The 16169-nt window shown below is 35.0% G+C and overlaps 2 protein-coding genes across 3 annotated transcripts in view; both read right to left on the bottom strand.

The window, feature by feature from the left end:
• LOC128639979 (lysine-specific demethylase 6A-like) overlaps positions 1-3482 on the bottom strand; it is a 9711-nt gene extending 6229 nt beyond the window's left edge. The window contains 3 exon segments of the mRNA XM_053692270.1: positions 2930-3258; positions 3260-3362; positions 3364-3482. Of these exon segments, the coding sequence (XP_053548245.1) occupies positions 2930-3258; positions 3260-3362; positions 3364-3467 (536 nt within the window). The 5' untranslated portion in view covers positions 3468-3482.
• Positions 1-16169, bottom strand: part of EXOC6 (exocyst complex component 6) — a 796835-nt gene that overhangs the window by 717968 nt on the left and 62698 nt on the right. The window lies entirely within an intron of this gene.

Below are 16169 nucleotides of genomic sequence, written 5' to 3'. Positions count from 1 at the left end.
ACTCCTCACCATTGCCCTATCGTCCCTAACATGTTTCGCAACTTAACGTTGCTTTTTCAAAGGTGAACGCGCCGCAATATTGGCGGCTTTTTAAGGCCGTTAGAAACACGCCCCCAATAGGCGTGTATTGTAATTCAGACCAATGACACGAGATGGATTAATGATTGACGTAGAGAGACGTGTCTGAATTCTACTATAGAACGGTTTATTTGATTCTGTTGTGAGCTTATTTTTGAATTCTTTCAAAAGCCTAATGATAGATAAAACTAATGAAATGATGGTATAGTGACAACAGTTAACCTGTTCAAAGAAGGTTTTCATTTGCCAAGTATATTCACAGAGGTGGCTGATGTTTTGTTGACAACAGTGACTCTGTGCATAAGTTCGTGTTGTTATAGCAAGCTATTTTGTATTGACTTATTCTAAGGTGTTTATTGAATTTAACATATTGCTAGATCTGATAATAGTATAGTCAAACTTTAACCAGGATTGTATTCTTCTGAAACCTAATCTGCTATTTATATTTTGTGATAAGCATGATATGAAATAGCGTGTTACACCGTGAATAAAGAAATTGAAGCAAAAAAAATTTTTTGAAACAAAAAAAATTATTTTGAAAAGCGAAAAAAGGGGGGGGGAGGGAAAAAGAAATGTGTATAAACTATCGACCTCAAACATGACTAGAAATAATGTGTACTTGTATAGGGGATCATAAGATCCATATAGAGTGCCTGATCATGTGTATTTAATTCATTAATCTTAAAGAGAGAATATGAGAAAAAGATTTTTAACCTGATATAAGTGCGTGGTTGGATCATTAATAAAGAACCATACTGAGTGATGTTATAGTTTATTGCAACAGCACTTAACCAGTGACTTAGTGTTAACAGAAGTGTATTAGTGTACCGTGATAGAGATAAGGTTTCTATAGATTGTTTTTGTAGCAGGCGTTAATTAATTGACAAGTGTACATGAAGTGTACCCGTGTATTTCATTGCTATTGTTGTTTATCTTACTTAGATAGTCTGTTTTTACAAAAAAGGAGTAAAATTATTTACTTCATTTAGTCCATTCGGTTGAACTGAATTCAAAAGGAGATCCATTTGCTCTCCGCTCTGAGTAGGACATTCCTCTACATTACCACCCCTTATGCCCAAATGTATTTTCTGAATCCCAAAGCATTTCAAAATCAGACTGTTTGGATTTGTGTCTTTTTAGGAAATGACGAGCCTACAGATGTCATGTTTTTTCCTTCTTGCAGATCTTTAGTTGCATTTTTTATGTTCCTCAGATGTTCTTGGAGTCTTTGTCTTATTTTTCTTGTTGTCATGCCAACATATAACAGATTGCATTTGCATTGTAGAACATATATGACTCCTTCCGTGTGGCAGTTAATGTAGGATTCAATTTTATGGATTTTCTCAAACCGATCAGTAATTTCTTGTTTATTGACCATGAAGCTGCATGTACTACATGTTCCGCATTTGAATGATCCTTTCTTGAAGGCTCCCAGAGTTCTTGGTCCTGTAGGTGGCTGGACTAATAAGATCCTTGAGATTGCGGGTTCTTCTGAAGCCCGTTTGTACGTCTTTTCTCCCACAATTTTGGAGATTACAGGATCAGAGGTTAGAATGTGCCAGTTGTTTTGCATAATATTCAGAATTTGAGAGCTTTTAGGGGTTGTAGGTGGAGAATGACCAGTTCCTGTCTCATGGTATTTTTAGCTCTAAATTCTGCTTTTTTTATTGTTCTTTTGCTATAGACCTCTTGAGATTAATCTCTCAGTTAATTCTCTTGCTCTTATTTTATAGTTCTCTTCTGTGGAGCAATTGCGTCTCATCCTGAGAAATTCTCCTGTGGGGAGCGCTTTTACTGTGTTTGGAGCATGAGCACTTGTACTTGTAACTAAAAAGTAAACTGTTAGTAGCAAGTTTTCTTGCGATGGACATCTGTTTTCCAATGGTGCCTGTTTTTTTTGTTTTTATGATTTTTAGATCTAGAAAGTCAATGCTTTCTTGGCTTGCTTCTTAGGTCAATTGATGTTTAAGTGTGTTGGTATTCAGTTTGGCCATGAATTGGTCCAATTCTGTACGAGTCCCTTCCCATAGGAAGAGCACATCGTCTATGTATCTCATCCCATAAAGGTATTTTATTTAAATCCTCAGTATTGTCATCTGAGAACACATGTTTTTTGCTTCCACCCAGCCAAGAAAGAGATTGGCATAGGTGGGGGCACAGGCAGTACCCCATTGCCGTGCCTCTGGTTTGAAGGAAATAAACTGTTATCAAAAGTAAAGAAATTATGTGTTCAAAATGAATTTTAACAGTTGTAGAACAAAACTAATCATGAGCCTGGGTCTTCCTCAGAACCCCTAGAGAGAAACCACTGTACAGCTTCTATACCTAGATCGTGATTTATACAGGTATATAGAGATTCCAACATCAGCCGTGACTAGCCATGTGATGGTAAAAGGTGTACATTTTCTAGCTGAACCAAGACGTCAGTAGTGTCTTGTACATATGATGCTAATTGACGAAGATGTTCCTGAGTCTGAAGTCAATGTATCTACTCGCTTTCTCCGTAAGACTGTTAATGCCAGACACAATTGGCCGTCCTGGGGGTTGTGTTGGTTTTTGTGGAATTTTTGGAATTAAGTAGAAAGTTGCTACTGTTGGTTCCTTCACTTTGAGAAATTGGTATTCTTTGTTTGTGAGTAGATTATCAAATTTAGCCATTTCTATGATATTCAAATATTCATGGAGGAATATTTTATTTGGATTAAAGCTTAGCTTTTTATAGCACGATGTGTCCCTGAGTTGTTTGTCTGTTTCTTTTTTGTACATGTTGATTGGGCCACAGAACTATATTTCCTCCTTTATCTGAATTTCGGATGATGACATCATCCCAGTTTCTCATGTCATTTAATGCCCTTTGAACATCAGTCCAAGTCGTAAATGGATTTCCTTGGCGCGACAAAAGCTGGGGTCAACATAAAGCACTTCCCGAAATGCTCTAATTGCCCAGTGAAATGCATTAAAATGGAAGTAGACCAAACCAAGGCCATAAAGAAAGGCAGCATTCTTCCAGTAGTCAGACTGCAAACTGTAGTACCTCTGGTAAGCAGATAATGCTTTTGCATAGTCTTCCAACAACAAGTTGAAATGACCTAACTGACAGAAGAAATCAGACTCAACTTTTCCCTCAGATTTCAAAATTAGAGATTCATAACAACGAACAGCCTTTGAAAGCAAGGCCTGTCGTTCTGGCGCCATCTTCATAAAGCCTTAAAAATCCATAGAGTCGGCTGTCGAGTCCGGCCAGGGCATCTCGCTCGTCCGCTGTCAGGTTAGGGAAGTCCTCCTAGGTCTCGCTCCGCTTTTCCCGCCGCCATTTTCTTTTCCTCATCACCGAGGGAGGCAGCAGCAGTTGCAGCTGCGGCGGAGAGCGACACTCCGCAAGATTTCATGGAAACGCAGCGTTAATTGAAGTCACGGTGGAAAAAAACTGCGATGGATCCAGTGCCGGGCGGACTTCACGGAGCAGAAGTGAAGAAAAAAAAAAAAAAGATAACAAAACCACACGCGAGGATTCCTCCCCCCCCCCCCCCCCCCGCGCCACCCTCCTCCTCCTCCCGTGCCTTGTTTTTTTAATGATGAAATGTTCCAGTTGCGGAATAAATCAACTTTCTTCTATGATGGTAGTGGTCACATGACTCAAGTTGTACAAATCATGCACTTTTTTTTACTTTCAACTTTAAAATGTTTTTATTTAACATTTTTCCGTACACAAAAAACCCACACAACTTAAAGAGACAGTAAAGTCAAAATTAAACTTGCATAATTCAAATAGAGCATGCAGTTTTTAAACCACCTTTCCAATTTTCTTTTATGATCTAATTTGCTTTGTTCTCTTGGTATCCCTTTGCTGACACAGTATAACACTTAATTAAATATGAATATGGCAATAAATATGATTTTACATGTTTTCATCTACCTAAACTGCAAAGGGCTCCATGTCTATATATGTATACATAATGTATTTATATGTGTATATACATGTGAAAAAGAAAGTACACCCTCTTTGAATTCTATGGTTTTTCATATTAGGATATAATAAAAATCATTTGGTCCTTTAGCAGGTCTTAAAATGTCATGTGTTTTTGTTAATCTGAGGTTGTATTTACCTAATTGTAAGACCTGCTAAGGACCAAATGATTTTTATTATGTCCTGATACGTAAAACCATAGAATTCAAAGAGGGTGTACTTTCTTTTTTACATGACTGTATGTATATTAATACATATATACACATTAAATACATAAAGACATATTTACACATATAAATACATTATATACACATATATACATAAAATACACAAATATACACATATAAATACATATATACACATATATACATATAAATACATAAATACATATATACATATATACACATATAAATACATATATATACACATATATACATATAAATACACATATACACTGTGTGCAGATTATTAGGCAAATGAGTATTTTGACCACATCATCCTCTTTATGCATGTTGTCTTACTCCAAGCTGTATAGGCTCGAAAGCCTACTACCAATTAAGCATATTAGGTGATGTGCATCTCTGTAATGAGAAGGGGTGTGGGTCTAATGACATCAACACCCTATATCAGGTGTGCATAATTATTAGGCAACTTCCTTTCCTTTGGCAAAATGGGTCAAAGAAGGACTTGACAGGCTCAGAAAAGTCAAAAATAGTGAAATATCTTGCAGAGGGATGCAAGCCACTCTTAAAATTGCAAAGCTTCTGAAGCGTGATCATCGAACAATCAAGCGTTTCATTCAAAATAGTCCAACAGGGTCGCAAGAAGCGTGTGGAAAAACCAAGGCGCAAAATAACTGCCCATGAACTGAGAAAAGTCAAGCGGTGCAGCTGCCAAGATGCCACTTGCCACCAGTTTGGCCATATTTCAGAGCTGCAACATCACTGGAGTGCCCAAAAGCACAAGGTGTGCAATACTCAGAGACATGGCCAAGGTAAGAAAGGCTGAAAGACGACCACCACTGAACAAGACACACAAGCTGAAACGTCAAGACTGGGCCAAGAAATATCTCAAGACCTGATTTTTCTACAGGTTTTATGGACTGATGAAATGAGAGTGAGTCTTGATGGGCCAGATGGATGGGCCCGTGGCTGGATTGGTAAAGGGCAAGAGAGCTCCAGTCCGACTCAGACGCCAGCAAGGTGGAGGTGGAAGTACTGGTTTGGTGCTGGTATCATCAAAGATGAGCTTGTGGGGCCTTTTCGGGTTGAGGATGGAGTCAAGCTCAACTCCCAGTCCTACTGCCAGTTTCTGGAAGACCACCTTCTTCAAGCAGTGGTACAGGAAGGAAGTCTGCATCCTTCAAGAAAAACATGATTTTCATGCAGGACAATGCTCCATCACACGCGTCCAAGTACTCCACAGCGTGGCTGGCAAGATAGGGTATAAAAGAAGAAAATCTAATGACATGGCCTCCTTGTTCACCTGATCTGAACCCCATTGAGAACCTGTGGTCCATCATCAAATGTGAGATTTACCAAGGAGGGGAAAACAGTACACCTCTCTGAACAGTGTCTGGGAGGCTGTGGTTGCTGCTGCACGCAATGTTGATCGGTGAACAGATCAAAACACTGACAGAATCCATGGATGGCAGGCTTTTGAGTGTCCTTTGCAAAGAAAGGTGGCTATATTGGTCACTGATTTGTTTTTGTTTTGTTTTTTGAATGTCAGAAATGTATATTTGTGAATGTTGAGACTGTTATATTGGTTTCACTGGTAAAAATAAATAATTGAAATGGGTATATATTTGTTTTTTTGTTAAGTTGCCTAATAATTATGCACAGTAATAGTCACCTGCACACACAGATATCCCCCTAAAATAGCTATAACTAAAAAACAAACTAAAAACTACTTCCAAAACTATTCAGCTTTGATATTAATGAGTTTTTTGGGTTCATTGAGAACATGGTTGTTGTTCCAATAATAAAATTAATCCTCAAAAATACAACTTGCCTAATAATTCTGCACTCCCTGTATACATATAAATACCATATATACACATATAAATACATATATACACATATAAATACATATATACTACATAAATACATATATACACATATAAATATATATAATATATATACACATATAAATACATATATACACATATATACATAAATAGGAATAGTTAGATTAATCAGGAGCGCTAGAAAAGCTAAAAGTGATTATCTGATGGTATTAGTAAAGTGCCAAGTGTATGTGCAAAAAATTGTGAAAATATTAATAAAGTGCAGAAAATTTAAATACTTCAAATAGGTGAGGTTTTACTCGATAATTATTTATCTGAAATATTAATAAAATTAGAAAATATTATAAAGTGAATACGTGTAGTCATAAAACCAGACAGGTATATGTCTATTAGCATATGCCTCTATGGATTACTCAAAAAAAGGGGTGAAATGATCATCTGATCAAAAATCAGTCTGTAATTTAAAACTGTGTATGGTGTTTAGAAAGTGCTATAAGATAGAATTAGGCGAAGGAAAACAGTCCTCTTCATTGATTACTAAAATTATAAATATTAAATCTATAAATGCAGATTCAAATACTTAAATAGTGTAATGTGGGATTTAAAAACACAAATTATCAACAGTTAATAAAAATGTATCAGAACATTCGGATTGTATGTAGTGGTGATGGTAAATAAATGCACAATGAATAAGAAATTAGGCTCTGCCTAAAAATTTAATCTGTTATAAACAAGTGCAAACACATCTTATAATTGCTAAAAACGGACGTCTCCGTGTAACATCAAAGTTAAAATTAAGGTTGCCACCACATTTAAAAAGGAGAATTGGCTTATAGACAGAAATATTCCGGATATCCAATTGAACAGTCTGTATTATAAACGGGAAATCTTTTCTTACCCATAATCATTCGCACGAAATCAGTTTGGAGGGGGAGATTTTTCTGACTTACCCCCAAACAATTCAGCCGTCAGTCCTGTAGATAGAAATTACCGCCGTAGCGGGAGTGACGTCACTTTTTTATAGGCGCTGTCCTGCAGAGTGCAATCTGATTGGTCCTTAGGTGGGCAGTGTCAGATTTCTCACTGCCGTGATCCTTTTGAATGGAGTATCCGTTCTTCAGTGCCAACGAGCACGCAGGATACTGTTTAGATCATCCGCTGTAAGGGGACAGCAGTCTCAGCGGTGTGTAGATACTATAATCTCACCTCACTTCAAGATAGAGCCGGTCTGATGCACACAGTTTCCCAAATGTGCAGTAGATGTAGAATCTTTTATTTCAAAAGTGCTGGTGCCTATATGGAAAGTGCTGGTGCTATTTCACGGATTATGTTAACCAGACAGTTAGCCAAGGCAGTATTTATGAATAGAAAGGTTTTTTTGGAAGCAGAATATCAATTCAAACTGCAAATGTTAGCAACAAAGTTCAACAAAGTCATAGGCAACTAACATCACCGCGTTTCTCCCTGTGCGAGGGCTTTTTCAAGATGAAAAGTGTTGCCAACAGTTTGCACCTTTTTAAGGTGTTCCTAATTTTCTATTGGTTCAATGAAATTAGTTAGAGGTGGTTTAGGCAATTTCATAAGGTGGTATTGGCAAACCTCTATTTGGCAACCTTACTAATAATTTATGTGCAAATACATATATAACAATTCCAAATGTAAAAGAATTTTCAGTATTTAGAAGTATATCAGTTAAAACCTATATTATTAAAAATTCTTAAAAAGGTACACAGATATCTAAATAAATTTATTAGATGTAAGATATTCATATCCATAAAAATTTGGATCTAAATTATGGAATATAAAATCTCGCTCTATGACTAGGAGCATTAATACAATACATATAAATGAATACTTTTAGTAATATATAAAAATAGTAAATTATAGAAATATAGAAATGAATTCATAAGCTTAAATCGTTGTTGTTATTATTCAGTGACAATGACTCATACGAGAGATTCCATTTCTTATAAATATAAGAGTGAAGGGAATAGTGACCAGAAACTATTAAAAATTAATAAAAATTAATAAAAAATTAATAAAAATTGATAAAAATTAATAAAAATTAGTAAAAAATCTAAAATGGGGTTAGGTCCAACAGAAATGGGTGAAATATCAGTTCTGAGTTCAGGTCCATTTGGAAATAATGTCTCATGTTTTATAAATGAACTCTGCTTCTTTCAATTTAAGACATTTTTTATATTTCCACCTCTCCAATTTTGTTTTGACATGTAATATTCCCCAATATTTAAGATCTGATGTTCTACCTTTATGTTTTAATTTAAAATGGTTTATATAAATTGGTGTCATCAATTCCCATTTTCAATACACAGAAGGTGCTCCCTTATTCTATCTTTGACCATTCTTTTTGTCTCCCCAAAATAAATTAAATCACATGTGGCATTTAAGGGCATATATAACTCCCTTGGGTAGTGGCATCTGATGCTTTCTTTAATTTTAATTTCTTCTCCTGATTTTGGGACCTTTAGTGTACTTCTTTTTATCACTATGTTTGCAGGCCTTACACGAGTAGCACGGAAAGAAACCTGAAATTTTTTCTCCCTGTAGGTCTTTTTGTGGTAAAGCTCCGTGTTTTCATGTTCGGGTATACTAGGTGCCAAAATGGACTTAAAATTTTTTGTTTTCTTAAAAATCATTTTAGGTTTAGATGGGAGGGAATCTCCTATTATGGGATCTTCTTTAAGTATGGCCCAATGTTTATTGAGGATTTTTCTTCAATGAGGCCATGGTCTGCACTAAAATCTGTATATAAATGGGGACATTAATTATTTCTTTTATTCTCTTTGATATCTTTTTGTTTATAAGTGAGTAGGGGAAATCTCTTTCTGTTTCTTTAGCTCTTTTTACAGCTTTATTTTACAGTATCTTCATTATAACCTCTATCCTTGAACTTTTTCTATTAATACCTCAATTTGATTCTCAAAGTCACACATTCTAGAACAGTTTTTCGCTTATCCTTAAACTTTGTCCAACAGGGGATATTATCTTTCTACTGTTGCAAATGACAGCTGTTAGCGTGAACAAAGCTATTGGAGTCCACTTCTTTTAAAGTGCGTTTTCGTTTGTATTGAATTATTAATAACCATAAGATTTCTAATCTAAAAACACAATTTTTTCTTTGCTGTAATTAAAAGTGAAGTTCAGGCCACTGTCATTAGTGTTCATGTTTTTAAGAGGCAAAGTAATTTTTCTTCTGCCCCCCTCCATAGAAGTAGAACATCATCGATGTACCGTCTATAGAGCACGAGGTCTGCACCACAGTCAAGCATCTGGAAAAAGGACTCCTCCCAATTTCCAACAAAGAGATTGGCATAACTGGGCGCAAACCTCGTGCCCATAGCCGTACCCTCGATTTGTAAATAGAATTGCTTATCATGCATAAAATAATTATTTTTTAATATGAACTCTATACTTGTAAGTAAAAATTCTTTTTGGTTCAGGTCATCATATCAGGATCAGTATCTAGATATTTACTGATAGCTTGTATTCCCTTTGCATGATCTATCACCGTGTAGAGTGATGTTATATCTCCCGTAACTAAAAACAGATTTTCTTCCCATACTGTATCTCTTAAAATAGTTAAAACCTCAGTCGAGTCTTTAAAATAAGAATCTAATTTCTTTAACAAATTTTTGTAGGTAAATGTCTACATAGTGTGAAAGATTTGATGACAGAGAGCCAATCCGGAGATAATCGGTCTCCCTGGAGGTTGTTCTAAATTTTGTGAATTTTTTGGAAGGAAGTAGAACACACCGGGACCCTCGGAAAAGTAGGGTCCAGGAATTCCACCTCCTTCTCATTAAGTATGCCCAATCTTTTGCCCTTTCCTATCAATTTTCTTAAGACATGCTGCAAATTTGTTAGTTGGCAACACTTTCAGCTTGAAAAAGCCTGCACAGGGAGAAACGCGTTGATGTTAGTTGCCTATGAACTTTGTTGAACTTTGTTGCTACATTTGCAGTTTGAATTGATATTCTGCTTCCAAAAAAACTTTCTATTTCATAAATACTGCCTTGGCTAACTGTCTGGTTAACATAATCCGTGAAATAGCACCAGCACTTTCCATATAGGCACCAGCACTTTTGAAATAAAAGATTCTACATCTACTGCACATTTGGAAACTGTGTGCATCAGACCGGCTCTATCTTTGAAGTGTAGGGTGAGATTATAGTATCTACAAACCGCTGAGACTGCTGTCCCCTTACAGCGGATGATCTAAACAGTATCCTGCGTGCTCGTTGGCACTTAAGAGCGGATACTCCATTCAAAAGGATCACGGCAGTGAGAAATCTGACACTGCCCACCTAAGGACCAATCAGATTGCACTCTGCAGACAGCGCCTATAAAAAAGTGACGTCACTCCGCTACAGCGGTAATTTTCTATCTACAGGACTGATGGCTGAATTGTTTGGGGGTAAGTCAGAAAAATCTCCCCTCCAAACTGATTTCGTGGACTGATTACCGATAAGAAAAGATTTCCCGTTTATAATACAGACTGTTCAATTGGATATCCGGAATTTTTCTGTCTATAAGCCAATTTCTCCTTTTTAAATGTGGTGGCAACCTTAATTTTAACTTTGATGTTACACGGAGACGTCCGTTTTTAGCAATAATAAGATTTGTTTGCACTTGTTTATAACAGATTAAATTTTAGGCAGAGCCAAATTTCTTATTCATTGTGCATTTATTACCATCACCACTACATACAATCCGAATGTTCTGATACATTTTTATTAACTGTTGATAATTTGTGTTTTAAATCCCACATTACACTATTTAAGTATTGAATCTGCATTTATAGATTTAATATTTATAATTTTAATAATCATGAAGAGACTGTTTTCCTTCGCCTAATTCTATCTTATAGCACTTTCTAACACCATACACAGTTTTAAATTACAGACTGATTTTTGATCAGATGATCATTTCACCCCTTTTTTTGAGTAATCCATAGAGGCATATGCTAATCAGACATATACCTGTCTGGTTTTATGACTACACGGTATTCACTTTATAATATATTTCAGATAAATAATTATCGATTAAACCTCACCTATTTGAAGTATTTAAATTTTCTGCACTTTATTAATATTTTCACAATTTTTTGCACATAACTTGGCACTTTACTAATACCATCAGATAATCACTTTTAGCTTTCTAGCGCTCCTGATTAATCTAACTATTCCTGTTGATTCTCCAAACCTTTGAAAGGGACCCTAAGGTAACTCAGGAGTTAGTGGATTACACTCTGCGCCTATTAGTTCTTATTATATCTATTATTGTAAGGTCTCTATCTAGTAAGCAGCGAGTGTTTGTTATGTGCAGTTAACTTTAGATTTTTTAGTTTTAACTTTTGGATTTATTTTAGACTCAATATGTCTTTTTTCACCAAATATGGAAGACATATTTGAATTTAGAGATCACCTCTACAAAGATCTTTCAGATCAGAAGGAGGATGATAGTACTAAGATGTTCCGAATATGAAAAGTTTAGAAGAAATTATGATAAAATTAGAAAAAACTCCTAACTAAAGAATTAAAACAAAAGACTGAAATTGTCTTTATAAAATAGAGTAATTGGGAAAGGATTTGTCCCTAAAGGGGTTAATTTTAAACAAAGCTTGTGCATTTCCTCTGAAAGATAACTATCAAGCAGAAATGGGATGGGGTATTATTTAAAGCCTCCACAGACTTGGAGGGAAATCCTAAAAAAGTCAAGAAAAGAAACCTTTACTTGATTTAGAAAAAGATATAATAGAAATTAAAGATAAATTAAAGGATAAGAAATCATTAGATTTTAACACAACACAAAGGATATGATTGAGAGAATGGATACTTTGAATAAAGTGATTTTTAAAAACTAAGTGGAAGAAATTTGATAGGGATACTAAAAAATTAAGTCAAGACTTAAGTACTGAAAACACCAACATGGACACTAACTCCCAGGAGAAGAGTGGAAGTTTGTAATTACAGCAAGAATTAGGAGAATAGAAATCTGTATACACCCAGAACGAAATAATTACACAAAAATACATAGATGGGAATGGGAATTCAAATAGAATATGGAGATCAGGTCAACAAAATAATTAGCACATCACAAAATACTATTACAAATATAGATATTATAATGGATATGATAATAGGACATTATAATGGATATGATAGAGAAACAATCATTATCCAGAGGATAGAAATAGTTATTATCATAATGACCATTATAGAGAGAGGACAGAATATTATAGGACCGAATAGACCAGTTTGGGAGAATAGAAACCAGTGGGAAATACCAATGAGGAATAGATACACTCCTCTAAATCATGAAGAAGTAAGACCTAGGCAAAAAGAAGATGAGGCTTCTTTTTTAGTGAACAGCCCTCTAAGAGAGGGCACCTCCAAAGATCTGATAGAAAGGAGCAAGACAAATACATGGACAAACAGAAACAACAAAAAAAAGACCTCTAGAGGAACAAGAGGAAGTGGGATCAACACACGAAGCAAAAAGAGGGAGGTAAATACAGATAAAAATGGAGTTTTTAATATTAGCAGTAGCACTTTAAAAGATGATTTTAAGTTACGGTCTATCCTTTGCTCCTAGTGTGAGACTAAACAAATTTAATACACACATACATATTAGGAAGTTCGTGAGAAATCTCACACTAAAAAGATTTTATATGAAAAGTCCACTGGAAACAAGTTGTACCAATAGAATCAGTACTAAACAAGATAATTTTATCCATACTAATTTAAGAACTTAGTCCACTTTTAACCCTGTTTCGTCAAAAGGAACTCACTTAGACACCTTTGAACAATTGGTCCTTAAAGACTTAAGGAGAAGTAAGTTCTCAAAATTTACAAAAATAAATATGACTAAAAAGGAGATATTAACTTTAGAAAACTTAAAAAAGAATAAAGATGTAACCATCAAGCCCGCCGATAAGGGCGGCGGGATTGTAGTGATGGATACAAGCTACTACAAATTAGAGGCCAATAGACTGTTAGGTGAGACCAAAACATATAAAAAATTAGAACTAAATCCAACTAACAAATTTGCAGCATGTCTTAAGAAATTGATAGGAAAGGGCAAAAGATTGGGCATACTTAATGAGAAGGAGGTGGAATTCCTGGTCCCTACTTTTCTGAGGGTCCCGGTGTTCTACTTCCTTCCAAAAATTCACAAAAATTTAGAACAACCTCCAGGGAGACCGATTATCTCCGGATTGGCTCTCTGTCATCAAATCTTTCACACTATGTAGACATTTACCTACAAAAATTTGTTAAGAAATTAGATTCTTATTTAAAAGACTCGACTGAGGTTTTAACTATTTTAAGAGATACAGTATGGGAAGAAAATCTGATTTTAGTTACGGGAGATATAACATCACTCTACACGGTGATAGATCATGCAAAGGGAATACAAGCTATCAGTAAATATCTAGATACTAATCCTGATATGATGACTGAACAAAAAGAATTTTTACTTACAAGTATAGAGTTCATATTAAAAAATAATTATTTTATGCATGATAAGCAATTTTATTTACAAATCGAGGGTACGGCTATGGGCACGAGGTTTGCGCCCAGTTATGCCAATCTCTTTGTTGGAAATTGGGAGGAGTCCTTTTTCCAGATGCATGACTGTGGTGCAGACCTCCTGCTCTATAGACGGTACATCAATGATGTTCTACTTCTATGGAGGGGGGCAGAAGAAAAATTACTTTGCCTCTTTAAAAACATGAACACTAATGACAGTGGCCTGAACTTCACTTTTAATTACAGCAAAGAAAAAATTGTGTTTTTAGATTTAGAAATTATGGTTATTAATAATTCAATACAAACAAAAACGCACTTTAAAGAAGTGGACTCCAATAGCTTTGTTCACGCTAACAGCTGTCATTTGCAACAGTGGAAAGATAATATCCCTGTTGGACAAAGTTTAAGGATAAGGAAAAACTGTTCTAGAATGTGTGACTTTGAGAATCAAATTGAGGTATTAATAGAAAAGTTCAAGGATAGAGGTTATAATGAAGATACTGTAAATAAAGCTGTAAAAAGAGCTAAAGAAACAGAAAGAGATTCCCTACTCACTTATAAACAAAAAGATATCAAAGAGAATAAAGAAATAATTAATGTCCCATTTATTACAGATTTTAGTGCAGACCATGGCCTCATGAGAAAAATCCTCAATAAACATTGGGCCATACTTAAAGAAGATCCCATAATAGGAGATTCCCTCCCATCTAAACCTAAAATGATTTTTAAGAAAACAAAAAAATTTTAAGTCCATTTTGGCACCTAGTATACCGAACATGAAAACACGGAGCTTTACACAAAAAGACCTACAGGGAGAAAAAATGTCAGGTTTCTTTCCGTGCTACTCGTGTAAGGCCTGCAAACATAGTGATAAAAGAAGTACACTAAAGGTCCCAAAATCAGGAGAAGAAATTAAAATTAAAGAATGCATCAGATGCACTACCAAGGGAGTTATATATGCCCTTAAATGCACATGTGATTTAATTTATTTTGGGGAGACAAAAAGAATGGTCAAAGATAGAATAAGGGAGCACCTTCTGTGTATTGAAAAAGGAATTGATGACACCAATTTATATAAACATTTTAAATTAAAACATAAAGGTAGAACATCAGATCTTAAATATTGGGGAATATTACATGTCAAACAAAATTGGAGAGGGTGGGGAAATATAGAAAAATTTCTTAGAATTGAAGAGAAGCAGAGTTCATTTATAAACATGAGACATTATTTCCAAATGGACTGAACTCAGAACTTGATATTTCACCATTTCTGCTTGGACTAACCCCATTTTAGATTTTTTACTAATTTTATTATTTAATTTTTATCAATTTTTATTAATTTTTATTAATTTTTATTAATTTTTAATAGTTTCCTGGTCACTATTCCTTCACTCTTATATTATAAAGAAATGGAATCTCCGTATGAGTCATTTGTCCTGAATACTAACAAGATTTAAGCTTATGATTTCATTTCTATATTTATATTATTTACTATTTTTATATATTACTAAAAGTATTCATGTTATATGTATGTATTAATGCGCCTAGTCATAGAGCGAGATTTATAGTTCCAGTAATTTAGATCCAAATTTTTATTGGATATGAATATCTTACATCTAATAAATGTATTTTAGATATCTGTGTACTTTTTAAGAAATTTTTAATAATATAGGTTTTAACTGATATACTTCTAAATACTGAAAATTCTTTTACATTTGGAATTGTTATATATGTATTTGCACATAAATTATTAGTAAGGTTGCCCAAATAGAGGTTTGCCAATACCACCTTATGAAATTGCCTAAACCACCTTAACTAATTTCATTGAACCAATAGAAAATTAGGAACACCTTTAAAAAGGTGCAACTGTTGGCAACACTTTCATCTTGAAAAAGCCCTGCACAGGGAGAAACGCGTTGATGTTAGTTGCCTATGAACTTTGTTGAACTTTGTTGCTACATTTGCAGTTTGAATTGATATTCTGCTTCCAAAAAAACTTTCTATTTCATAAATACTGCCTTGGCTAACTGTCTGGTTAACATAATCCGTGAAATAGCACCAGCACTTTCCATATAGGCACCAGCACTTTTGAAATAAAAGATTCTACATCTACTGCACATTTGGAAACTGTGTGCATCAGACCGGCTCTATCTTTGAAGTGAGGTGAGATTATAGTATCTACACACCGCTGAGACTGCTGTCCCCTTACAGCGGATGATCTAAACAGTATCCTGCGTGCTCGTTGGCACTTAAGAGCGGATACTCCATTCAAAAGGATCACGGCAGTGAGAAATCTGACACTGCCCACCTAAGGACCAATCAGATTGCACTCTGCAGACAGCGCCTATAAAAAAGTGACGTCACTCCGCTACGGCAGTAATTTTCTATCTACAGGACTGACGGCTGAATTGTTTGGGGGTAAGTCAGAAAAATCTCCCCTCCAAACTGATTTTGTGGACTGATTACGGGTAAGAAAAGATTTCCCGTTTATAATACAGACTGTTCAATTGGATATCCGGAATTTTTCTGTCTATAAGCCAATTTC

Source organism: Bombina bombina, chromosome 9 (assembly GCF_027579735.1).
Source record: "Bombina bombina isolate aBomBom1 chromosome 9, aBomBom1.pri, whole genome shotgun sequence".
Classification (NCBI taxonomy): Eukaryota; Metazoa; Chordata; class Amphibia; order Anura; family Bombinatoridae; genus Bombina; species Bombina bombina.
The sequence above is the reverse complement of the archived record's forward strand: the minus strand, read 5'-3'. Positions and strand labels throughout refer to the sequence as shown.